At 51.7% G+C, this 26,955-nt stretch overlaps 1 protein-coding gene across 5 annotated transcripts in view; it reads right to left on the bottom strand.

Moving 5' to 3' along the window:
• Positions 1 to 503: 503 nt before the first annotated feature.
• The window catches only part of Ano10 (anoctamin 10), a 115,001-nt gene continuing 88,549 nt past the window's right edge, over positions 504 to 26,955 (bottom strand). For 4 of the 5 annotated variants that reach the window (XM_003476871.5, XM_013160364.3, XM_063260994.1 and 1 more), the window contains 2 exons: positions 18,977 to 19,093; positions 504 to 761 (listed from right to left, as the gene is read on the bottom strand). In XM_003476871.5, the coding sequence (XP_003476919.2) occupies positions 693 to 761; positions 18,977 to 19,093 (186 nt within the window). In that variant the 3' untranslated portion in view covers positions 504 to 692. Of the gene's footprint in view, positions 762 to 18,566; positions 18,637 to 18,976; positions 19,094 to 26,955 lie in introns of all 5 variants that reach the window. The other variant, XM_013160363.3, reaches the window with a different exon arrangement.

The raw sequence follows: 26,955 nt of genomic DNA on the forward strand, positions 1-26,955 counted from the left end.
CACTTCAGAACCCAGTGGCCCCTGCATAGCATGGGGTGCCATGAGGGCCCTGGTTGGGGAGTACAGTGGGCAGGGGCAGGGCTACCTGGCTGGGAGAGGCCCCACCTCCCTGCCGTCTCTCCGTCCTCCCCGGTAGCTGGGCTAACCCTTCTGGATCCAGCAGCCACATCCTGGGCAGCAGCTCGGCGTCCACACAGCTGCTAAGCCCTGCACAGGATGGGGCTGGGTGGTGGCTGGCACTGCTGGGAAGGCAGCCCCTTCACAGGGGCAGCACTTGCAGCTTCCCAGGGTCCCTGCCCTGTGCTTCCTGTCTCCCCACTCTACCGTTACTGTATTGCAGACAGGGTCTTGATAAGTTGCCTAGGATGGGCTCCAACTTGTGACCCTCCTCCCTCAGCCTTCTTGAGCTGGGTGGCACCACTTGTGCTACCAGCCACTGCTCCGTCTTCAGTGATCTGACCCTGGGTTCACCCCCGCACAGAGCAGGCTAGGCAGGGAAGCACTAGACAGAGGTGTTGGCCTTTAATAGCTCAGTGACAGCAGCTTCTGTTGATGCATCATAAGGCAGTGTCAGAGGGGACTGGGGAGGAAGTTTTGGGTGCAGGACCAGCAGCGACCCTGAGGGCTGAGGCCCAGGTCCCCAGGCAGCAGCAACACAGGCAGGGCGCGGGCATCCGGCTCAGGCCCCCGTCTCAGGCCCCCGTCTCGGTCTTGCCTCCCCGTGGCTCCTCCTTCAAGCTCTCGGCCGCCAGCTTCATGTGCTGTGGAGAGAACGGAATGCTGTGAGCCACATGCCCAGCTCCCCAGTTTTCTAGTGGCTCTTACTTTGGAGAAACCATGCCCCAAATGTCGCCACAGTGTACTCCTGGTGCCCGGCCTCTGCTACCTGCCTAGCCTGCACCAGGTGCGATGGCTCATGTCCCCGCCCCGAGTCCCCACCACTGGCTTGGCGTCCTATGGGGCTTGGAGATGGCTGAGCCCTTCCTGCACCCTGGGGGCCAGGCAGGTCCAGGTAACTGGGACAGTGCAGGACCCTCTACGGGGTTAGGATGGGGCTGAAGGTGCCACGCCCTGTGCTGTGACTGTGGCCTGAGGACAGGGAGAGCTGGCACAGTCGGCACCCTGGTAATGTGTGTCTCCTCAGAAGGACCACATGCCCAGCAGCCTTGTCCCTCAGGGGCTCTGGGCACCCATGAGCCCAATGCAAATATCCCAAGAAAGCCTGAGATGGCCCAGCTTGAGCAGCCTTCCACAGAGTGTCCCTGACTTGAGTGACCAGAGTGTCCCTGTGACACACATGAAGAGTGTAATGAGCAATTGGGCCTCTCCTGACTGAGCGGCCAGTACTGGACACCTGACACCGCAGAGCAATGGTGACACCAAGCTCAGCCTGGTCAACCCCAGGACTCCTGACCCCAGACTCTGGGCGTGTTTCTGTGGGGCTGTGCTGCAGAGCCGCACACGGGTGACAAGACAGCAGCTGCTCGGGTGGGCACTGGATAGGGTCCCTACTCCCAGGAGCCAGGGCAGAGTCACTGTCTCTGCAGCCACCCAGCCAAGTGCCCAGGGAAGGGCACAGGAAGGGCTCTGGGACCCCAGATCCCCTTGGCCGCCACCTCCCTGGCCGAGCTCATGGCCAGTGTTCAGTTCTGCTCTTCATGCAGGGCAGGGAACACCGCCCAGGCCCCAGGAGCTTCTCAGACTCCTGGCTCCCTGGGGCCGTCACAGAGTGCAGGGACAGGGTGCTGGGTTTGGGGGTTGCAGCAACAGCTCGGGACAGTGACACAGCCATCTGGAAGGACTACAGGAAGGCTGATGTATGTGACTGTCACAGCCTGCATTCCGCCTGGTCATGCAGGGCTCAGCTCAGTTCCTGCTGACCAAGGCCACAGCGATGCAAAGGAAGCAGAGCACCATCGCGACTGTGACCCACACTTCCGTGCTTATCTCCAGAAGGAGCCGGAGCCCTGGCTAAGCCAGCACTGTGCAGGAAGGAAGGGACGCCAGCCACACAGAAAATCTGAGCCAGCTGGAAGCGAGCAGAGCGCAACTCAAGGGGGGCTGGCTGCAAACACCCTCCCTGGGGGACCAGGGTCGCCGCCGACATGAGTGGCAGGAGTGGATGCATGCAGCCCATGCTAGAGAAGCAGGGGCCCCTGCACCCTGTCGGCTACAGGCCTGCTGTCCTCAGGGAGGGCAGAGGCACCCGAGGACCTCTGTGTAGGTACCACTCCTGGACAGGGATACAGACCCGGGCGGGGGCAGACACACCCAGACAAGAAGCAAGGCCACCATGTGTCGTGTAAGGAACACCCCACTGTGTCCCTGTGTCCTCTCATGATGGACTTGGTCCACCTCCACCTGTTCTAAAGAAGGCCGTGAGTGTATGTGTCCAGGACCTGGCACCAGGACTACGAGGTTTCTGAATGAGGTCTCCCTGAGTGGATGCCCTGAGCCCACTCAGGGCTCAGCAGTCCAGCAAACGTCCTTCCAAAACTCCTCACACTCCCAGGTAAATGCACACCTAGAAGACGTTAAGATTGGCTGTGGTCCGACGCTTCGGCGTCACTGGAACAAATCTCAAGTCCTGCGCGTTGCTGCGATCTGGCAAACTGTGACTGGGAGTTGAGGGGTTCTGCCACTTAGGGGACCCAAGCTGGGGTCCCAGCTGAGGGGCCCTGGGGGCTGTGTCTGCAGATGGGCCTGTGGGTTCCCAGCGCAGCCCATGGGGAGCAGGACACAGATGTGAGAAACACCTCCGCCGTCTGGAAGTCTGCCATGGTTCAGTCTTGAACATTCAAAGGGAGTCCTCGAGACCAATACCCCGGAACCACAGTGAGGGTGTGTGTGGGGGGCTTTCAGGGGGTGACTGCACTACACGGGCGCCTCCCTCATGAACAGGACCCCATGACAGGGGGGAGGCTCTTCAGCCTCCTCCCCAGCGGGCTCCCTGCATGGCACTGTCCATGAACAGGACACTCTGCAAGTCGGCCCGGAAGCAGGCAGCACCCTAATCCTGGCCTTCCAGGCCCCACAGCTACCAGCAACACCTTCCTGTCGCTCACAGCTTACCCAGTCTCAGGTACTGTGTTACAACCCCCCAGCCCACGTGCGGACAGGCGGCGTGGCGTGGGCTGGAGTTCGGCTGGGGCCTGGCTCACTGGCCGATCCCGAACCCCCTCCTCTGCGGACTCTTCTCCAAGAGCTGCAGGGTCACCAAGCATGGCCGGCTCACTGCACATTGACCCCGCACTGCCTGAGGTGATTACCCACTTCTTTGGGCCTGGAGAGAAAACCTTTCCCTCTCGTTTACTTCAAGCTGCACAGAGACTGAGGTGAGATGATTATTTTAGCGTTCCTGAAGCACAGTGTGAAGGAGGTGGAAGAGTCATGGCTGGGCTGGGATTGCAGACAGACTCTGAGGTGGCAGCAGGAGGCCACAGGCCATCCTGGCCCCTTCATCTACCTTCAGGCGCCTCTGGGAGGGCCAGGTCCCATGCAGGCTGTCCCAAACTGGCACAGCTGCCACGGGGGCAGGAAAGCACCGGCTTTACGGAGCAGGGACTCCCAGGTAGGATTAACCGTGGCTACGCTGGAGGGGGTTCCAGTTTTAAACCAAGGGTGACCCTGCTGCTCGGACAGCCCCTGCCCCGGAGGTCACCTCCTGGCTGTGGGAAGAGCAGCTAACACATGGAGGGAACTACACAGGGATTGGCATCGCAGGCAGAGGATGGGTCTCCCCTGAGGCACACAAACGACTTCAGGGAGCTGTGCTGCCCTCTCCAGGTATGAAATTAGTTCACAACCTGCATAAAGAGGACGTGGTTGCCACATCTCATCTCCCACATCCTGATTCCCGCCTACCTGTGGGGACGTGGCCCACCATGGGCCAGCGGTCTCAGGCTGGTGCTCAGGGTCTTGGTGATGACACTGCCCTGCGGCAGTGTGGGGACTTTTTGGGTGGACCTGTCCACCTAGCGTGCAGTGACACAGACACAAGCCCAAGGCCAGAGAGCGGTTGGGGCCGGCTGGACTCTGCCACAGTAAGCGGGCTAGGATCCAGCAGCAGGGGCTCCCGGGATGTGCATCTGAGCTGCTTCCCAGAGGCCAGCACTACTCAGGCAGTGGCAACTGTGCCACCTTCCTCAGAAACAAGCACAGGGCCCCAGGCTCAGGAGCGTGGCGTCTCGTTCCAGAAGGGGCCCAGGGCCCGCAGAGCATAGGCACTCGTGTAGGAGCCAGCAGGGGCCCAGGGCAGCAGGAGTGTTCAGGAAAACTGGAGCAGAGGGAAGGAGGGGATGGCGAGAGCAGGTGAAGACAAAGGATACAGGGCCTGGGGCCAGAGGGGCTGTGCAGAGAAATCAGGCCGCACACAGCCGTGGGCTGTGTGCAGGTGCTGCACGCCTCCCAGGACACTGACATGCAGCACCACTGCCATTCGGGAGAGCAGCCGTGGCTGCAGGAGGGGATGGGACTGGAAAGAGGAGGCCGTGGATACAGAGTATGGGGAGATGGGAGAAGCTGGGCACCATGACGCAAGCTCACAACCCTAGCAGGCAGAAGCTGATGCTGGACGATTTCGAGTTCAGGGCCAGCCTGGGCTGCACAGCAAGACTACAAATAAACAAACAAACAAACAAACGGATAGAGGGTGAAGCCTACAGCAAATGCCTGGCAGAACCCACATTTTTTGAAATACATGCACACATGCACAGAGCAAGGTCTGGATGCCGTATAAATCACAAATGCAGGCACTAGAATTCTTAACCTAAAAGGACACCTAAAAAAGTCCATTCCTATAGTCAGTTCGGGCTCAAAGAGAGTTCTCCAATGATGTAAAAGAATCTTGGTTCTTAAAGCAATTCCTAAAATGAACTAATCTCAGAGTGCCATGCATTATTGTAGCCTGAGACAGCTTCTGTGCTTCTTTAAGTACAAATTGAAAAGAGAGACACAAAGGAACTGCAGCAGAGACTGACTTGAGAAATGGGTCTGAGTTTCCTGGTCCTTGAGGCTCGCCCGAGGACTGGGAGGTATAAGCCGAGGCGGCTCCTAAAGACTGAGAATCAGCGGTTTTACAGCAGCATCCTCCAGCTCTGATCCTTTCATCATCCGTGCTGTGCAGGAACCAGCGCTCACTTCAGGAGCTCACCCATATCAACGGTCACGAAGGAGCTGCACACACGACCAGACCCCAGCAGGCCCCACCCCTGAGCCCAGCACAGGACTCCATCCTTAGGATCTCCCAGCAGGTGACATGCTGGCACGGTGCTGGCGAGCCACACCGTAGCTCTGGTCACAATGCCCGTCTAGCACCAGTCCTCTGTTGCTTAGAAGTTGCTCTCACCGGGCTGCAGGGCACACTGAAACACACTTTACGCCACCAGCAGCCACTGCGACATCAGTGTTGCTGCGTTCAGAATTGTCTGTGAAGTCCGCAAGAAGAAAGGGGAGCGCTCATGCCCCTCCCCCTGTGGCCAACCCTTTCTATCCTTCAGGGTCTCCTTTCTCCAGCTATGAAACAGTTCATGTTAATTACTTCAGGGAACCAGAATGCAGTTTGCTGATTAATTTTAATGGAGGACAAAACATTTACAAGCAATGATGAAATAAAATTCGAACAAACTCAGAAAGGTATGGCTATCACAGGACTCAGTTGTTAGATTAAAAGTCAGCCAATCTGTCTCACCGGAATCCCACCCTGGGGTCAGCTTATCAGAGCTGAGTAACCACACACTGGAGAGAGGTGACTCAAGGAGGTGACATTTGTACAGCCCTGTTTTTTCTGTATTTTTACTCCTGAATCTCATCCTTTGAAATGAAAACCTGAAGGAGGACAAGGGAGGCTTCGGCCCCTCCTTTCATGTTAAGTGAGAAGTTGGGACCCTTCTCAAAGGGTTGTCATGCTGATGGGGCTGGGAAGTGACTGTCAAACGCACACCTTCTGCGAGGTCACCTTTTTCCTGCCTCCCAGAATCTACCAGATTTAACGCAGGATGACAGCGAGGTGAAGCAGCGAGTAAAGATGCTGCCGGAGACCTGTCTCTCACTGTACCTTCACATAAAGCCTTTCTCCTTCATCTGATCTGGGCCACGTCCCCTGCCGTTGCTGTGGTAAACAGGACCATCAACGTGACTCCCAGGATTTGAAGCAGATTTATCTATGTCGACAGACATTGATTGGGATCATTCCCAAAGTACCAGGCCCTGACCTCCGGGGCCTAGGGCTTACACGGGATAAGCAAGCCAGAAGTACGGAGGCAGCGTGGCTTGTCAACTGGGGTTTGGTGTATGCAATGTGCATCGTAGTGACCAGCTGTTTCTAAGAGACAGAAGCAACCAGAACTGAAACAGGAACTGTTACCTGGGTAACTAAGAAACCAGAGTATACTGGCTGGGGGGCATTTTCTGTTACACTGTCATTTAAAAATGTTATTCTAGAATATGGAAATCTCTGTGCTGGCCTCATGTCTGATCCTGCAGGGCACACTATTTGGATTCCATGACCTCAACTGTAATGGAAACTTTTATGACTGCACATTAGTGAATATTGTGTTTACATTTTTTAAAAAAAGCCTTCCAGGCCAGCTGCACAGTAAACTATTTTGATGTGCTTTTTTGACCAGACCAGTATGCAATTTATGTAACCAGCAAGAAGGGAACATTACCAAGCCCACCCAACTGCCCAGCCTCGCGGCGTCCAGCCAGTACAAAAAAATCCTTGCCAGCTCCTGCATTTCCCTGCATGAGAAAATACACTGTAAGCCCAGCAGTGTGAATAACATGTGGGGATCACGGTTCTAGGAGGGCCGAAGCGCAGCTCTCTGGGCCTGTGAGCCTGGTTCTGGCACAGTGGACAGCGGCTAGCACCCATATGTGACAAAACTCGATTCTTCTTTATCCCATTCCCCTACCCTCCCCCCCTTCACCCCCTTTTCCCTCTCTATTTACAGAAGCTTTGTTTCCAGAAAACCTTGCTTTAATATTGTTTTGTATGCATCTTCAACAAGTCCAAATAGTAACAGTATCTCGTCTGTCAGAGGCTGACATCTGATGGCAGAAATAAGACCCCTAACGCCTGGCACAGAAAAATGCCCAAGTCACACAGCCGGCTGCAAAGTAGTCGCCCCACTGCCCTCCCACAGCAACGCCATCTCATTCCCCTTCAGCTGCCCAGGGTAAGTGCGGGGCTGGACTTATCTGTGCTTCCCAGGCATGGGCTGAAGGGCATCTGAGGGCGTCTGGGGAGTGGGAACCAGTGGCAGCAGTCATGCTGATGTGCACTGCATTCAGAGAAGGCAGAGGGAGGGGGTGAGAGATTCCCGCAGACATCAAGGTCCCCCACTGTCCCCAGCAAAGGCTACAGCTGCTGGTGGTGGGCTCCCGGCCAAGCATTCTCTCTCCTGCTCTCCAAACCAACAGAGCTGCCACTGTTCCAGGCTGGAGTAAACTGGAGCTCCTGCAGATGGACGGATGGATGGCCTGGCAGTCTGGCTGGGCCTCTCTGCATTGCTTCCTGCGCACTGTGAGCGCATTCTTCGAGTCATGGAAGAAGCCACACAGACAGCAGAGCGCTGTCTATGCCCTGCCCCGTAGAGCAGCTAGGAGGTCAGTGCAGTGCTCTCCACCTCAGCACCCTGGTGGGGCCTCAGAGGTACCCTCACTGGAAGTGAACAGTGCAGACATGGCCAAGGGCACCCTGCAAGCCCCAGGCTCTGGTGTACTCCCTCTCCTGCTCTGGACTGGCTCTTGACCCTGCTCTGCCCAGGTCCACAGAAGAGGGGCCAGGAGAGAGGGACAGACGCCCCTGCCTCTGGTTCCAGCCCTGTTGAAGATGGGCTTCTCATTTGCATCTGGGATGGCAACTTTTTTTTTGGTACCTGGGATTGAACTCACAACCTTGCGCTTGCACACAGGCATTTATACCGCTGAGCTAAACCCCTAGCCCTTGGGATGGCAACCTTTAAGGCTTTGGTGCACAATCAGCACAGGCAAGCAGGTTCCTTCACAGCAGCTTAGACCAGCCTGGGGCTGGATCCCCACCTGCAGGATCTGAATTCGGTCCTTTTGCTCCTTTCTTTTGCTGTTACTATCAGACAGCTAAGGGATGGGCACTGGAGGGGGTCAGTGCAGAGAATGAGCACACATCACCAGGTGCCAGAGGCCCATCTTCAGGATAAAGTTGGAATGACCAAGCCTGCGTAACCCCAGGGGTAAGGTAAGTCCAGATAGATGTCAGTCACTAGGGTAGGTGACCACACCCCGATCCCTCCCTTCCTAAAACAGTCTTTGTTCTTCCATGCACCCTGGTTACTTGACCACTTCCCCTGGGATCAGTGTCACCCAAGCAGTTATGCTTGTGACCTCACTGGTTGATCACAGTTTTGTCCCATCCTTGTGACTTTGCTCTGTAAAACATCTCCTGACAAGTGGGCTCGTGGACAACCCAATTTCGGGTTCCCTCCTGTCTTTCCGGAGCTGCCTCTCTCTTTATTTTGTACTGAGAACTGAATTCAGAACCTCACACTTTCCAGGCAGGTACTCGTGCTGCTGAGCCACACCCCCAGCTCAAGAGCTGCTCTGTTAGTATTTCCCATTTTTCACCTCCATGGTTCCCTACAATTCATTCTTTAATTTTTGAGAACACCAACTTGGCATATCTGACGCCTAGCAGGCCAGGAGTTACATTTAGGCTCCCTATGTCACTATGAGGAAAGCAGCCGGGGTGTTGCCCAGCCCCTGCCAGGTTGGCTGCACCCACCCCACCCAGGGCTTCGAGCCCCATCGTTGGCCTGAAAGGAGGCAGCTGGGGAGAAGTCACCCACTGTGTGGGAGCCGCTGGCTGACAGCACCAGGCTGGTCAGCCCCAAGGCTATTCTAGCCCAGGGCTGGCAAGACGGAAGATGGCAGCCCTGCAAGAGAGGGAGGTTTGCGCATCCACACAGGTGAACAGAGGAACAGCAGGGTGATTTGCTGAAACAGAATGCGCGCGCACACACACATGCACGCCACTAATGAAAAAGCCCCACAAATACCAGAGGATTCCGCCCAAGTATGGAGGAAGGTCAGAAGGAGACTCCCAGATGATCAGAGTCAGAATCAAAGGACCCAGCTCTGTGCTTGGTCCTCTCCCTCTTGTAAAACAATAAACCAGTAAGGGATGAGAGATGGGCGGTTAATGTGCCCACACACAAATACGCCACAGACACTATACGTGGAGCTCAGTTCTGCCAGCTGAACCAACGCCATTACTCTCGTCAGAAATGGTGCTCTGATTTCTTTCAGAGCAACCACCCAGTAGACTCCCACTTCCAGGGGGCCCAAGGGGAGCCCCCTCCCGCAGGAAGCCCCTGCACCCAAGAACTCATCTCAAGCTCGACAGTGCTGGGTAGGGAGGCCTGACCCTCCTGGCTGGACACTTGTCTCCGAAGCAGGTAGTGCTGTGGTTCTGGGGCTCTCTGTGGATGGCAGGAGACCTGCCCACCTCCAACTGAGTACAGCCAGGCCTGGCAAAAACAAAGCAAAACCCCCAAAACTACCCATCTCCAGATATCCCAATGGCCAAGAAATTCTTTGTTACATTCAGTTCAGAGTTCTGTGCTATTTATACTAATCTTCTGTACACATCTTGGACAAGGAGTCCCTGGTGGGCCTGATTGTCTGCTTCCCAGCTAGGTCCCCAATCGACTTCCTGAGCCAGAAGGAGCAGGAATGAGCCCGGGGCCCGGAGCGGGTGAGAGCACTGACTACTCAGCCTGGCACAGGTGCAGGGCGTCTCTGCTCGGAGCACACCGGGACACGTCCTCAGCTGCAGGGATGCTTCAGAGTTCCACACAGACTAAATGGAAACACCAATTCCTGGGCCGGCGTTTCTGCTTATGCTGATAAACCCCTCACAGTTCCCACAGGAAAGGTGTGTGGAGAGTCATTCTGGAGGAGTTTAAGGCCCATGTGGATGCTTAGAAATGGTTTTGCACAATATACATTAAAAAACAAAAAAGCAAACCATTAGGCCTGAAGAAAAATGCAAGCAACCTGGGTTTATTCTGTCTTCCACTGAAACAGTGTTTGTCACTTGTGAGGCAGAGGGGACCCTGGAGCTGTGTTTCCCAGACACCTGGCTGCTCTGCTTCCCACACGCCTGTGACTAAAGCCAAACTCACAATTAAAAGCACACCCATCGGGTCCCAGGAATCTGCAAAGCCTCCCCTATGAGCAACGTGTTAGGCGGCTTGAAAGAAGGCAAATGGAGAGAATCTTGAGATCCATCTATTCTCCAAGTAATGAATGAGAAGAAAGTTTTTTCCACACTGGCTGGGGTAGAGAGGAAGCCCTCAGAAGTCACAGCCTTGAAAACACAGTTACCTGACAGGTGACGGCCGCCCTGCAGACCGTCTCAATGTGTGGCAGCAGGAAAACCAAACCTGAGACTTGAGACACTCGTCAGAGAGCAACCCATTCGCTTCCAGCCAGGTTTCAAGGACGGGAAAACACCCAGGCTTTTGGGGCGGTGGGGAGAGAAGGCGATGTAGTGGGAATGATGGCGACCGTTGCAGGTCTGGAGACGGCTTTCCTGTCTCTCCTTTTTTTAGAGGCCTCGCCCACAAGACTTTAAATCCTTTGGAAAGGGCGTCACTATGGGTGTCACTATGGAGTCCAACATCCAGTAAACATGACATAGCCAATATCCAGCACGAAATCTTGTTTCCTGGTTATCTTGGAAAAATGCATGCGCAGATTAATTCAGACCTAGCCAGGCTTAAACAGTCAGTCATGCACAGCTGGGGGGCCGTGCAGTCTACAGAGGGTCAGAAGACCAAGTATTCCCACATCAAGCTGCGCCCCTAACCGCCTCCAGGCACACCTAGGATGGGTGGAGCCGTGAGCTCAGCCCTCTGCAGGATTCTCCCAGGGAAGGCAGAGCTACCTTCTCCAGACCTGCTGGGCACCACACTGAGTACATTCCAGGGGCGACTTCCTTTTATTTAGAATCAAACGTGAAAGTGCTTCAGTGAGATGGGGTGAGTGTCCTCACAGCTCCGTGAAGAGTAATCAAGACAAAGGTTACCGTGCATGCAAGGTTCTGGGGTTACCCTACCCCTGGTCACGTGAGCCGTCCCCATCACTCAGCTGTGGCTGGTCCATGGCATAAAGAGGTGGCACCAGGGCCCCCAGATGGCTCAGCCACCACAGTGGTGCTGAGGACCCAGAACTACACTGCGCAGTGCGCTGGGGGCGCTGAGGGGGCCAGGGCTTCAAAGGCAGCCCAGCTCGGGGATGAGAGGGTGATTCCTGCAGGGAGAGAGATGGCAGGGCCAGGGCCCAAGTGAGACACAGGCCTCACTGTTTACCAACGGCTCATTTTGGACACATCTCCTGTCTTGTTACCAGTTTATTCTCCTTTTTCCGAGTTTAATCATGCAAAGGTAGAAAAGCCTGCCGACTGTTAAACTCGCAGTCAGACCTGGCCCACTGACGACAGCCTCCCTTCTTAGCCGAGTGGTGCACCGGGTACCTGGCTGAGCAACCTGGATTCGCTGTCTTCCATCAGGACAACGCTGCTTCCTGGGTGGCTTCCATGGTTTGTTATACTGCCGTACAGTAAAGGACCCCAAACCTCAGCAGCCTTGCACTCTCCATGGGTAGCCCTGGCCCGGGGACTCTGTGGCTCCGGCAGTGGCTGGATAGAGGCAAGCCGAGGGCCGACTTGGCCATAGCCAGGCTTTGTCAATACGTACCCGTTCTTTTCACTTACAAACTATGGCCAGTTTTATGCTACACCATGGGAGAAATGAACAGTGGCGACACAGACTATGTGACCTTTGTGCTTAAAATGTTTACTGTCTGGTTCTTGAAGCAAGCACCTGCCGATTTCTGGGCTCTCACAGAGTCTGCTCATGTGGCTATTAGAAACAGGCCGTGCTCCCAGGCCTGTGGCCTCTCTGTCCACCCCAGAGTCCTCTTCACTTGCCCTTGGCTTCTCACAAGTACGTCATTTAAAAGAAGAGGACAGAAGCCACCATGGTCTTCTCTTTTTAACAAACAAGCCTCCTAAAGAGAGGCCCCACCATTTCGGTCATAGTCTGCTGGTGACACAGGGAAACAGAGACCCAGCGCCCGGGGACCCCCGAGGGCACAGACAGAAGAGGCTCAGGCCTGGACCATCTGTGAATCTGACAGGCAGACCTGAGAACTCTCTCGGACCCTGTAGGTTAAGGGACAGAACAGGATCACGTTTATAGAGCTTCTCGACTCTAAAATGTGACAACTGCACAATGCAGAGGACTGTTAATATCTGACCCAACAGTATGACCTCTCAGTGTGGTAGGACACCTGAGGCGTTTGCCTGCCAACGAAGAGCCACTGTCTGTGTGTCTTTCCTCAAGGCCCTGTAACTGTTAGTCTACTGCCCAGCCTCAGGCTGGAGTGCTCAAAACCTTAGCTAATCTAAACACGTATACACACGTGTCTTCTTACCTTCTACATTCTTACTCGCGGTGTTCTGGGAAGGTGCAGAGAGTTAAGAAAGCAACTCCTCCTGTAGTCTAGGTTGGTCGTGAACACGCCCTGTGGCCCAGGATGACCTGGAACTTGCAGTGATCCTCCTGCCTCAGCCTCCTGAATGCCGAGATTACAGGCATGTGCCACTACGCCAGGCTGGAGGTACAGTCTCCAGTCACTGATGACAGGGAATGTTCCTTTGTGAGTACAGGACAGGTGGGTTTCTATGACCTAGGTGGCTCTAGCCTCAGCTGGCTGTCCTACAGCACCATTGGCCCAGGGCCCTCCCTGCGGACCAGACCTGTGCTCCACAGACACCGGGGACAAAGAGAAAAGTAGATTCTATTCTGTGACCGAGGCAGTGGTCCTCGGTCCCTGCTGACCACCAGTCTAACAGGCAAGGCTCGCCACTCCCCAAATGCATTCTCTTCCTGATCCCAGCAAAGCACACGACTGGTTTCCACTTTTGCCAGCAGATCTATTTTAAGACTCTTCTTTTTTTGTCCAAGGACATCACTTGTCATTTATCTAAGACACTGGCTTCTGAACTATGAATGAGTTACTAAAATCTGTCTGATGGAGCAGAGACAAACTGAGTGTCGGCTGGCCCGGGCCTGGTGCTGAGCAGGGCATTACCCAGGGACCTGGGCTCCCGGGGAAATGGACACAGGGCCCAGCACAGTGGCCCACCTCTGGTCACCCTGTGGCTCAGTGGTTGGAAGTGCAAAGCATTGGGAAGTGTGGGATCCTGCCCAACCAGAGTGACAGGAGGAGGCAGAAGGGTACCGGGGAGCATGGATCACGGTCAGAGAAGGGCGTATCTGTCCACTGGGGAGAAGCGTGAGTGCAGAGAGTTCCCTATGGAGGCTGACTGCCCCGGCCCAACAGCTCTGCTGCGTCCCCGACCGGGCATAGTTGGGAGTAGTGCCGGCCAGGTCTGTGCCCTCGCTGTGCTGCCAGGGCCTGGCTGTGCCAGGCCACAGCTCCCCATCCCGATCTGGCGTTGGGCCACTGCTGTGTCCTGCTTTTCTTCACTGGGCCCTTAGTGAGCCAGGATGACCACGAACGCAGTTCCCCTCTGCCCTGGGCACCCTGGGGCCCGCACACATTTCCCGCTGCCCCTCTCTGTCCTCACCCCTTCCAGTGACTAGAGGAGAAGACAAAGGGGCCTGGGCTGGGGCCATGCTGCTGCCTCAGGGAAGGTAAGCCCATCGCACCCCGAGACCCAGCACACTCGCTCACCTTCCCCAGGCCTCCAGGCCTGGACCTGGCTCTGGGCCTTGCTGCAGACCACCCTTCCCCAAGGACATGCCCCTGGCTCTGCCTGTCTCAGGGGCTGATGCTTAATTTGGACTCAAAATTTCACTCATGTTTCTTTCTGAGAGACATAAGGTTTTGGAATGGTTTAGATCTCCAGGGACCTTCAGCAGACAGCGCTGAGGCCCCGTACCCCCTGGGCCGCTCAATTTACGCCGAGCAGGTGCAGCCTCATGGAGGTAGTGAGATCTTACACTCACTCATTGTTAAAAATCACTACACAAAAAAAGAAAAAAAGAATCACTTCCACATCTCCACATCGACGACTGAGCACACAGAGGCAGGGAAGGAAAGGCTCACAAGCTCTGGCAAATGCTGGGGAAATCACTACAGAGCAGGCAGACACACAGCCACGGGGCTGGGGCGGGGTGGGCACGTGGACCCAGTCATTGGTCCCACCTGAGGCAGGCTTGTCTGCTGGCACCAACCAGGTCTCCAGCCCAACACAGTGCCAGGTGGGGCCGACCATGGGGGCCATCAAGGCCTGGTCCTGCGCCCGACCCAAACCCCTGGGCTGAGACCAGCACGCTGGGACCTCTCCATCCTTCCTGCTTTCAGAGAGGACGACAGGTTTCCCAGGCTGCGGTCCTGCTGGGTGCTCGGGTGGCTGCTGCTCCTGGCCTGAGTGTGCCCAGGGGTGGGGCAAAGCTGGCTGCCCAGGGGCCACATCACAGGTCCTGTCCTGGGAGGCCGCGCCTTGTGCTCTGGGCCACCGAGCTACCAAATGGTTCCTGCGTAAGACACCTTTCTATTTTTAACTGGATTTTCAAATGACTAAGGAGTGAATAAATCACCCTGAAGAGGAAGGAAAGGGCACTCAGGGTGGTATTTACTGTCTCCACTTCTTACTAAAGGCCTTGAACAACCGGAGCCTCAGCATCTGAAAATGACCTTTGCAAAGTAAACGCTTTCATCTTGCCCAGGCTGCCTCTCACCTTTACGGATATCTAATGTGTCTGCATATTTAGCAATAGCACAGTTTCCCACCTGACAGCCATGAGCTCCATGGTCCTGGCTGGGCCCAGCGCCCCTCCCCCTCCTCCTCTGAGCTCCAGGCTCAGCACCCATAGGTGCAGAAAGGTCTCACTGGGGGCCTCCCACAGTTCAGACCCAGCTTTCACTTATGAGACTCGGAGCCTCATAAATGAAATATCTTGAGCCTGGCCATGTCTGCAGTGCTCACCTGACACATCAGGGACCCAAGCTGTCACCTTCCCATGATGGGGACCCAACCCCCAACAGCCGCGGCTTCAAGGAGAGAGGTGCTGGGGCTCCCAGTTCCAGTCCTAAAGCGCAGACCCATGGCAGAAGAGTCCAGGGGAGCCGAGACCCACAGTGGAAGAGTCCAGTGGAGCTGCTCACCCCGTGGCAGCCAGGAAGCGGTCTCCCAGGTCACGACCCACCACCTCCCAGTAAGCCACAGCTGGCCAGCATGTACAGTCCTGAACACACCATGGATAAATCCCTGATGCAATCACCTTCCACAAACACGCACATGTGCACACACACGCACACACACGCATGCATATGTGGACATGTGAAATCCAGCAGTAGCAGGAACAACCTTCACCATGGGTGTGAACTGGGAAAAGGAGTCTGCAGGGGCAAGAGGGGTTTTTCCACCTCAGGCCCCTGACCCCACCTGAGACTCGGGGACCACAGCCTTCAGGGTGCACGGCCCAGGCATGTACATGGAAGGAGTTTTACTGGAAAGGCACAGTCGGGTTCCGATCTGTCAAAGGACCTGTGCTGAAGAGCCGCTGTTGGAATCCACACTACTAACATCCGGGCACTGACCACCATCCACTTCTCAGCAGCAGCAGTGACAGAGGCCAGGCCAGGCCAGCGCTGCACTGCACCTGCAGCCTCAAAGCTCATGTGTGAAATACATGAAATGTCAAATTTTATTCTGAAAACTTCACTGGATGTTTACTTTTTTATTCCTAAAAAAGTGTATGAATGTTGGGGCCAGGAGTTTAGCTCAACAGCACATGCGCCTGCCTGGCAAGCATGAGGCTGCAAGTTCGATCCCTGGTACCAAAAAACAAAAGTGTATGAATGTTTATGGGGGAAAAAAAGGGAGTATGTGGAGAAGCTGTGTGTCCACAAACAGCTGAGGACAGATGCGGAGACCGCTCCGCTGAGGGGGACCTCACCCCTTCTTTACACACATTCATGTGTGTGCGTAGAAAGGCACACGGCTGACACACGGCCCCCTCCCAGCGGAGCCCTGTTGACTCTCGGGAACAAGTGCCTGCCTGTGCAGGAGCAGAACACTTGCGTCATACGTGGGGACGTCTCCACCCCACTGCCAGGAGGGCCCACCTGAGCCCTGGCAAGAACAGATACCCCTGCCGGCAGCTGCCGTTTCTCCTCACTCCTTCCTCCTGTACTTTGCAGTTTCACTGGAGGACAGCTTCTTGTTCTTTATATAGAACAGCCAGGGCATGTGTGCATTCCACCCACACAACACACCGGCAAAGGACTTTTTTAAAAAAGCAGGGTCATAAAATTTTAATCCACAGATATGCTGGAACTTATTTAATGAGTCTCTCACTGAGGAAGTCAATGGCCTCCAAGCCTTTGTCACAGGAAGCGTTTCCAGGCCCGGGTTTGGTCTGCTGCAGGGGTGAGCTCTCCATGCAGCGCAGTCATTTACATTTTGGGTCCCGTGCATTCTAGAAAGGCTGACCTGACTCATGCTTCTGCCAACAGCATGTGACGGAGCACACATTCCCATAGCCATGGCAGAGGTCCTTAGCCCATTTGTCAACAGAATGAGACAGTATGGCTGTCATGGCTTAGATCTAAAATGTCCCCCAAAGTCTGGTGCTAGGAGGTGGGGTCATGTCACTGGGGTGTGACCTGGAAGGGTCCTGTTCCCCTGGCTCCACCCTCCTCTCTGCTTCCTGGCTGCAGGAAGGTGAGCAGCCGTCCTCTGCCTCCAGGACCTCCCACCACGTGTGTCTGCCTTGGCGCCAGTGGACTGGACCCACTAGAAACTGAGTCGAATAAATTTCTCCTTTACACTGTGAGTCTTGGGCATTGTGTCCCCTGACAGGACAGTGACCGAGACAGTAGGATTTCCCTGGTGCTGGAGCTTACACTTCTTTATCTGAGGGAGAGTGGGCATCTCTCCATGTGTTAGCCTTAATTAATGGGCTATCATTCTTCATGAGTTTGTGGAACTGTTTTGAATTAAAGATATTAACCCTTGTCAGACATGCAAATATTTTCCCAGCTTGCCCAATTTATCTTTTGAGGTTTTTTTTAATTTATCATATAGAAGTTTTACATTTTCATGTATTTTACTTTGTCAGTATTTTCCTTTAAGATTTTAGGGGATTTTGTCCTGCCTAGGAAGGCACTTCACATGGAAAGACATCTCTGAGTTTTTAAAAATAGCTTTTAAAAAATTTTTTATATTTTTACATTGAGGCTCAACTATCTGAGTGTGGGATTGGTGGAAAACAACGCATAGGTAAAGTGATAAAGTGATTTTCTAACATGCTTGTCGGTCATCAAACCAGGTAACGATCAATCTTTTCCCCACTGACACAAAATGTCACTGTTACCATCACTGTACCCATTTTTATTTGGGTCCATTTAGGATCTTTGCTCTATTCCACTGATCTATTTCTTCTTGAATTCAAAATGCATTTAATTATTATTCAGAACACATTTTAATGTCCAGCAGAGTTTGTGACCCTACTTCTCTCCTTTTTCAGAAGTGTCCTTGCTATTCTCAAATGTTTATTTCTATCTGCACTGACACTGGGTTTTTGCAAGACTAAATTTTTTGATCCTGGGAAACTTAAAAAAAAATACTCCTCTACATAGATTATCCACATTTATGAGCTTTTTAGGGTATACATTAGGTTTCTTCTGTAAGTGGGATTTTTATTCTTCAGTAACATTTTAAACTAGTTGTTATTTCTTATGAAAGGAAGCACATTATTTTATGTAGACTCCATCGTCCTGCTGAATTGTCCTGCTGTCTCTGGTAACTGAACTCCCCTGAGATCCTTGTGAGATCCTCGTATCCCTAAGAGATGGTGCACTGATTCCCCGACCAACACGAAGGTCTCAGTCCCTTGCTCTCATGTGCTGCCTCGGCAGCGTCTTGCGAACAAAGCTGACCCAGTGGCGGCCTGGGCTATGAACGCTTCTGCTTCTGGTGTTCGCTGCAGAGCTCAATGCTGGCTTTGGTCTATGGCACAGGTCCTCTGGCTCACGTGCTAAAAGTGACCTTACGCTCCCTGCAGGGAACACGGCGGCTTTGTTTCTCCTCTCACCAACTATGTGACAAACAGGAACACAGCTTGGGCAAGGTGACGGGGTCTCCCTGTTTCCAATCCTTGATCCTGGTCCCACCAGTTCTCTTCCGGGTGACCCTGCCTAGGTGTGGCACATGCTCCTGGATGCAGAGGTCTCTCCCCTCTATGGGCAGTTAGCCTGGGTCCTTTTGCCTGCTGTTCCTCCCAGCTCCTCAGGCACCAGGAGAAAAATTCTTGTGCAAAGTGGTTTGGAGGCTGAAGGGACTGCAGGGCAAGGGTCCCAGAACTGAGAGACACCACTTTCCTGCGTTCCTCCTTACTTCGATTCCTAGGCCTCCCTGGAGACCAGCCACTCTGGGCATCCAGGACTCCGCCCCACAGCAGAGAACCCCCCAAGCGGGGCTCTCGAGGTGCCTGCTCCTTGGCAGGTCTCTCTCCCTCCCCTCCCCGACTGGACAGTGTGGAACTCACTGAGAAGCAGTTTCTCCTTTCATGGCAATTTCTGCTGCTTCTCCCCACTGTTTTCATTCCTCCTTGTGCTCTGCAAGATATCATGTAGGATTTTATTACACAGTCTCCTCCCCGCTGTTTCTGCAGGGTGGAATCCAAGACGAGGGAGCTGCCCGGTGATTCTTAGACTTCTGTCTTGTTCTTTCGCTCTGCTATTTATTACCTCTGCTTGAATATTTCTGTCTGCTGAGTGCGGCCCTTTCAACCAGTTTGCTGCTCATGTGGTTAGCATCTAGGTTTGGTTGTGGCATCCTAAATGGATCTTCCATATTTATTTATATTAGTAATAAATACAGTGTGGAGAAAAACGCAGTCCCTGGGAATTGTTCCTGTCATTCACTAAAGAAACACTGGACATTCCCATCTCTTACCTGCTGCTTCAGGGCCTCCAAAGACTCAAACTCCAGCCTGGCCAGCTTCACCTGGATGTGGCGTGGTTTATCCGGGATGGCAAAAGCAAGGATGAACTTCAGAGCCAGGAGTGCATGCTGGAAGAGAAGGGACAGGAGTTGGTGGGCACTGGCACACTGAGCCCTAAGGCCGTGGGGGCCTTGAGTCAACCTCAGCACTTGCTGATGGCCAAGCAGCCTGCAGTCCACCCACTGCGGTCCACTCAATGACTGCTGGCTGCTTCATTCTTCTGAAGAGTCAGTCACCTCCATCACTCAATACCAGATGCCACTCTCAGTGTTTTACAGAAAAACAAAGGCTATTCCAAAGTACCACGTGACATTTGTCAACATTTGTCCCTCAATGCCTGAGCTGACATACTCGAGGCGGAGCCGCACCAGCCTCTGCCCAGGACCTGCACTGGGCCACATGGCAGGGTCAGCTATGGCTGACAGGAACCGCCGGACCCTGCACACCCCAGGAGCAGTCAACAAGATGCACAGTCAGTGCTGATGAGCAGAATGAGAAATCTTGTCACCTCACCCAGAGGACTCCACCTAGAGCAGGGCAGGGGTGGAGATTCCAACACGCAACTTCTGACCTGGCCAGGACACTCCTCCTCCCGACACCAGCTGCATGCTTAATGAGGAAGCTTCCTGTAACCCAACCAGGTACCAACTATCAGTCTATTGTTACACAACAGCCCTGCTAGAATCAGGACGCTGCCCTGCAGACAGACGGCCTCCACTGGGGCTGCTTCTCCAAGGTGGCGCCACCTTGTGGTCTGAGGTGGGCATCCAGGGACACCTGAACACTCAGAAAGAAGCCTCTGCTGTGAGAGCAGGGATCACAACAGGGGAAAACTGCGGGCTGCTCTGTGGTCTTGCGGGCTCAGCCCAGGCACAAGCTCAATTCTAAGCCTCGTGCTTCAGCCTCCCAGAGTGCTAGGGTTTCAAGTGTGTGTGGCAGCACACCTGGCAAAGCTGTCAACTTTTATAAGAATGAAAAAATCATTGAGAAAATCAGTGAGAGACAGGGCAGACTACACGAAATGTCACATTGAATTTCTGACAGAAAAAAGAGACGGTTGAAAAAATTAATTGAATTTATTATTGCAATATTTTTAAAAGGAGGAGGAAAATAAATAACACGTGAGTGTCTTCTGGAGAGGCATGAGATGGAGATCAGCACCTCGCCAGGACAGCACAGTTCAACAGAAGATGTGGCCAAGCAGGGCCTGGTGCTTACGGCAGGCCTCGAGGGGACCTGAGCCAGCAGGTTTCAGTCAGTGTAAGGCACAGCCAAAGCAACCCAGGAAGAGTGACCTTCAGGGCCCACAGGAAGAGCACAACACGGGCTGGGTGTGGTGGCAAATGCCTGTAATCTCAGCAAGTGGGAGGCTGAGACGGGAAGACTGCTGCAGATTCAAGGCACCACGGGATATGTGAGTTCAAGGCCAGCCTGATGGTCAGACACCATCATAGGTCACACCTCTGAACTGCATGAACATAATGAGTAAGAACCTGGCTGTAAACCACAAAGTATAAATACAAAATCAAGAAAACATTAAATTATGCCCTTGTCTGATTCTATTAGCATACAGGGACATGGTGCTAAGACAACCTTGGTGGATGTAGCAGACAGAAAATAAGTTAGTGGATGAAATGAAATCTTCCAATTTTTCAGAAAGCGGGTGGCCTCAGATGGCCGGAGGCCCATCAAGGACAAGTTGCTGGCCCCGTCCCGTCCTCCTCCATTAAGAACAGGTGCACCTACATCCTCCTCAGCATCATGGTGAGAATTAAAGAACAAAACCAAGCAAAGCAATCCAGCAGGGACAGCGCTGCTTCCCTCAGTGTTGGGGGCGGGGCTGGCAACGGGGCTGAAGAAGGGGCACAGACTTTGGGGCTGGGTCTCCAGGTCTCCACATGAACTATGCATAAGGCTGAGAAAAGCTGGCACTGGCTTGGTGACTTTAATCCCAACAGGAGGCCAGGTTAATGGGCCTAAACACACACTGCAGTGTTCTTGTGAGTAATTCTCTAGTTTATTTTCCCAAAAATATGACATATTTACAATGGTTTCTTTGGATGGTGGCCCTAGAGGCAGTCCCTTTCTCAGTGGACTTTGGTGGTCACACATTCTTTTTACATAGCAGGGGAGCAGCAGGTAGAAAAGAACATAGGAACTCCTCACAGAGCAGATGAATTACACATACTCCGCAGGTCTCTAACTCTACCTGATCACGGCTGTCTGCGAGCCCAGCCAGCAGAACCCAGCAGAAAACATGCCACTCAGAGAATCTGCCTTCTCACCTACAGTCCAGGAACACAACCACTGTGAGAGGCTGCTCTGCGATCAGCGCACAACGCCAGCAGCTGGAGAGTGAGCTGGTGGCCTAGCCATGGCCTTAATTCTAGCCCTAACCTTAAAGCCAAAACTCTAAACCTAACCCCAAAACTCTAACCCTAAAGCCCCAGCCCTAGCTCACTTCTTCCCTACCTTACCTTGATGGTCATACTTGTCTGGATCCCACCTGGAATCAGGGAGTTTCCGGGGCAACTGTGCATATTTATTCAGCACACATCGCTTTAAAAAGTGAAACCGGCATTAACCACTCCAGCACGGTTGGTTAGTTTGCTTCCTCTCGTCTACCTCGTCTGGCCTGGGTGAGACTCACACTACATCCCTGGGGCTGGGGCTGGGGCGAGAAGACAACACAGCAGAGACCCACCAGCTTCTGCAGGAAGGAAACAGCTTTGAGGAGAGGAGGCAGAGGAGCAGGAAGGACCCAAAGTTGCCTCCGGAACCGGGCAGCATGACCGAGACCTCTGCCGTGCCATCTCTTTCTGACTGGTTTCTTTCACCCATGATCCAGAACCCAAGTCACCATGATGGACTAAGCAAGTCTCATGGTCTAGCCTGGAAGCCTAAATAACGTTTAATAGCACTGGGTTTCAAAGATCCATTTTAAAAAATGTTTGTATTTCCCATGCAGTCACCCTATCTCAAGGCTGGAAACTGCTTAATGTTAACTGATCAAAGAAAAAAATTATGAGAAGTATTTTGCTGTTTTGACTTGCTTATTTAAAGAAAAACCTAAGATGAAACAAATCACTCATGTTTGAAGAAAAACATACTGAAAATGACAACAGGAGATATTTTGTAGGCTAAGACTGTGACTGTTCACCGACAATCTTCCATTAAAGTACAACTCACAAAAATCATATCTGATAGAAAATAAATTGGGGTGTGTGCCTGTGGGCCTGGAAATGGGCAGAATTTAAAAACTAACACACAAGGAGGTCGGCTGCCCACAGTAATTTGCATTACGCAGTGAATACAGCAAGCTCTGCTGGGAAAGGAGAAAAGAACAGAACCATAGAAGAGGGCACCTGTGCCCAACGCCTTCCACTGCCAGGGCCAAGGGCCATCCCACCTCCGATGGTCATTGCACACTTTTGGTCACCTGCACACTCTCGTGCCAGGCACAGTGAGCAGAACCACTTTATTTCGCTAAAACTAGAAACCGCTTGATGTGACGGCTGGAAAAGCTGGATGCTGCAGCGATGTGGCACCAACTCTATCGATTCTGAAACAGAAAATGCAAACGGGGCTGAGCCCTCAGGCTTCGGAAAAGCCAGTCTGAGGCTCGAAGTGTCACGTCCACTGCATTACTTCTTCCCACTCAAAGCCCAGCCTCAACTGCACACAGAAACCCCTTCAAAACACATCCTCTGCCGATTCTTAGACAAATTACAAGTCAGATATCAATTTATAAAAAGGACTAAAGAAGCACAGATTGAGAAAAATAACTACGGATTTACTTTCAAGAAAACTACTCCAGGCATTTCCAGTGTAAGGTTGTGGATCAAGCATCTACACCTACTGCTCACCTGTCCCAAAGGTTCCTGAAAAAACAGAAATAGATGTGCTAAAAGGCAGGTGATGGCATGACCTATGAAGCTGCCAGAACTGTGGACAGGACCTAGTGATCAGGTTCCCCGACACAGCAACAGCCACCCCCCAAAGGAGTCCCGAGACAGGCCAATGCCAAGTTTGATGCCACCAGAAGAAAATCCTGGGCTGCAGAGCCAGCACCAGAGTATGTGCATGAAAGAGCAGCTTTCAGAGATGCGAGGGCTGTGCCCTAGGAACATAAACTCAGGTGGAGACATTCCCCAGGGAGCTCGGCAGCTGCATGAGGCAGAAGAATAAGCAAATCTTAAACTATCAGCTCACAGGAACAGAACAAAATGAAACCAAAAAGGAACAATAAAAAATAAAGCTTGATAGCATACCATCAATTGGGTGCATTCTAGAAGAAAAAAGAGAGAAAAGGGAACAGAGCTTATCTGAAGAAATAAGAGTTGAAACTTCTGAAATCTGAGGAAGAAAAGATGTTCAAATTCAAGCACCGAACAGACTCTCAGCTAAGATGAACACCAAGAGGTCCCTGGGAGGACACAGTATAATCTGGCTGTGAAAAGTCAAAGACAGGGATTCTTGAAAGTAGCAAGAGAAAAGCCATCTGTCATGTACAGGGGGCTTCCGAAGACCATCAGCAGATTTCTCAGCAGAAAACTAGGTCCAGAAGGGAACAAGTGACATATTCAAAATGCGGAGAAAAACTGCCAGCCAAGAATACTATATAGTGGACCCTCGAGTTACCACTGGCCTGACATACAAACAATTTGGGTTATGACTGAAATTTTAGTTTTAGCTTAAATAAGGCCAAAGTCTTGAGTTATTACCTGAATGCTGGCCATTTGTGGTTCTACATGGGCTCAGACAAAGGTTCAACCCTAAGAGTCTGGAAGGAGCATGACAACACCCTTTCCTGCATAGGTTTGAGAACCGTGGGCCAGCATATCTCCCTCAAGACCCTGAGATCCACCTGTGCACCGCAGACTCACAAGGCTGGGCAGAGGAGCCCAAGCCTGCAGTCAGCAGCCTGGGTACAGCCAGCCCTTGGGAGCAGGCTGAATTTGTGGGTAAAGGGTCCACTGTGTCTGGAAAAGCTGTGCTTCAAGAGACAGAAGAAATAAAGACCTTCCCAGGGAAGCAACAGCCACTGCCACCTGACCTGGGTCATAAGAAACGCTAAAGAGGGTCCTACGGGTTGAAATTCAAGGATGCCAAGCAATAGCATTAAAGTATAAGGAAAATACAGCTATCCTGTAAAATCCTATCCTGTAAAATCCTGCAAAAATATAAATAACTTAATTCTGGTATGGAATTTCACAGGTAAAGGACAAAGACAATGATAATAGCAATACTAAAAAAGCAATCTGTGACATTTGCAATATGAAGTGGAAAGGGGTATTAAGGCTGTTGTAACTCTAGTGTAACCTCCATACTGATCACAAAGGTAACATCCAGGGAAGACACAAAAAGTGAGACACAAAAAAAACACCCAGGAAGACACAAAAACATCCAGGGACGACATCAAAACAAGTCACAACAAAAAATCTACAAAATACAATGGAAGACACCAAAAGAAGAAAAGAGACTAAACAATTATAAGATACACAGAACACAGCAAGCAAAACAGCAATAGTAAGCGTGCTCCATCCCACCGTGAGACATCACAGCTGATGGATTTTTAAAGAAGCTGAACTCACGTTACACCCTGGGACACTTCTTATGATGCAACTGAAACAATGGGAAAAGATGCTGCATGAAAACGGTAGGTGAAAGAGAGAAAGGTGATCATATAAATACTAGGGAAAACAGACTAAATCAAACACCACAACATAGACATTAGAGTAAGATGATCAACTCAACCAGACAGAGAAGCTCTAACATATATGTACCCAATGTCGGCATGTCCAAATATGAGGCAAAGACCGACATTGCTGACGGAAGAAACACATGGTAGTAAAACAGCTGGAGATTTCAGTGTCCAGACCCAGGACCAGTACAGAAACAGAGTTTTTAGCCAACTCTGCAGACCTAACAGACACAGACCCAATATTCTACTCAGCAACAGCAGATACACATTCTTCTCCAGTCCAGTGAAATACCCTCCTGGAAGGAACGCAGGTCAGGCTCCCAAATAAGTCTTCACAAATTTAACAAGAGAGAAATCAAATCCAGTATCTATTCTAACCATGATGAAACAACAGCAGAGACCTAAAGCAAAAGAAAAAGTGAAAAATTCACAAATAGTGGAAATTAAATATCACACTTGAATAATCAAGTGGGTCAAAGAAGAAATCCCAAGGGAAGCTAGATAATAGTTTGAGATAATGGAAAAAAATAATTTACTGGAACTTATGTGTAAAAGCAGGTTCCAGAGGGGGGTTTATACTACTAAATGCTCACATTTGTAAAAGTAGATCTGAAATCAATAATCTAACTTTACACACTTTAAGGATCCACAACGAGAAGAAATCAAATCTTAAGATTCACAGAAGGCAAGAACTAATAAAGATTAGAGGAGAAATGAACAGAGCAGAAAAAAAATAGAGTAAAATCAAAAGAGTTATTTTTGGAAACAATCCACAAAGTTAGGAAACTCTTAGCCAGACTAATGATAAAGAAGAGACTCAGATGCCAAAAATCAAACAGTAAAGAGGTTATACCTGATGCCACACAAGGACTGTGACACTACTGTCAACAGTTGCACACTCAACGAGCTAGATAATGTAGAAATGGATAAATTCCTGGAAACATTCAAACTACTAGGATTGCACCATAAGAAAAAAATGAACAGAATCATCTAACTAAGAGACTAAATCAATAATCAAAAACCTCTCAACAAAGCAAAACCCAGGACCAGATGGCTTCATAGATGAATTCTACCAAACATTACAAACTCTTCCAAAAAAAGAGAAGGAAACACTTCCAAAGCCATTTTACAAAGCCAACATTACCACAATAGCAAAGCCAGATAAAGCGGATACAAAGAAACTACAGACCAATATCTCTGATCAAAATATGCTCAATCTTTGACAAAATGCTAGCAAATCGAATTCAGCCGCACAGTGACAAGACTGCACACTTTGACCACAGGGACTTTAGTTCTGGAATACAAAGAAGGAATAGCACGAAAATCCACCAGTTTACTACAACACTGTGTTAACAGAATGGAAGATGAAAACTTCATGACCGTTGGCATAAATGCAAAAAGGTATAATAATAAAATTTAATGCTCTTTCACAATAAAACATAAAATAAATGACCTCAAGCTAACGAAGGCCACGTACAAACATCCCAGAGCCAATGTCACACTTAGCAATGCAAAGCTCCTGGAACGCCCGCTCTTACTGCTTCTACTCAACACGGCACAGATAGTCCCAGCCAGAAAAATTTAGACAAGGAAAAGAAATAAAAGGCATCTGAACTGGAAAAGAAGTAGTAAAAGTTATCTCTGCCTGCATAACATCACCTTCAATGGAAATCCCTGGCTCTCTGTATGGACCCACGTGTGCAGACACACACACACACAGAAACTCAAATGAATTGAATACATTTGCAAGATATACAATCATGCAAACATGAGTTGCATCTCTATACAATAACAATGAACGACCTGAAAAAGAACGCCTAGAAATGTCCCATTTACAGTAGTGTAAAATAGTTGCAATGCATTTAGCCAAGAAGGTAGAACACCTTCACACTGAGACTACAATACGCTGATGTAAGGAATTAAAGACAAACACAGCCAGCCTCCATGCCCCGCAAGACTCAACACTGCCGGGACCACATGGCTCCACCACCTACCGAGCCACACGATCCCCACCCAAGGCCTCTCCCCTACTGCAGCGGGGTTGCAGCAAACCTCACAGGAACACTGGAGGCTGGGCAGCCGCACCGTCTCTGTCACTGCCCAGCCCTGCCACTCCACACCAGGTGACTGGAGCTGAGCACAAGGCCATGCCGTGCTGGCTCACTGGGCAGGGTGACGCTGGTCTTTCAGCTGGCATCTGCAACCCTCTGGTGGGGCAGTGCAAAG

The sequence above is a fragment of the Cavia porcellus genome, unplaced genomic scaffold, assembly GCF_034190915.1.
Source record: "Cavia porcellus strain 051 isolate PalLab524CR breed Dunkin Hartley unplaced genomic scaffold, mCavPor4.1 scaffold_14, whole genome shotgun sequence".
NCBI lineage: Eukaryota > Metazoa > Chordata > Mammalia > Rodentia > Caviidae > Cavia > Cavia porcellus.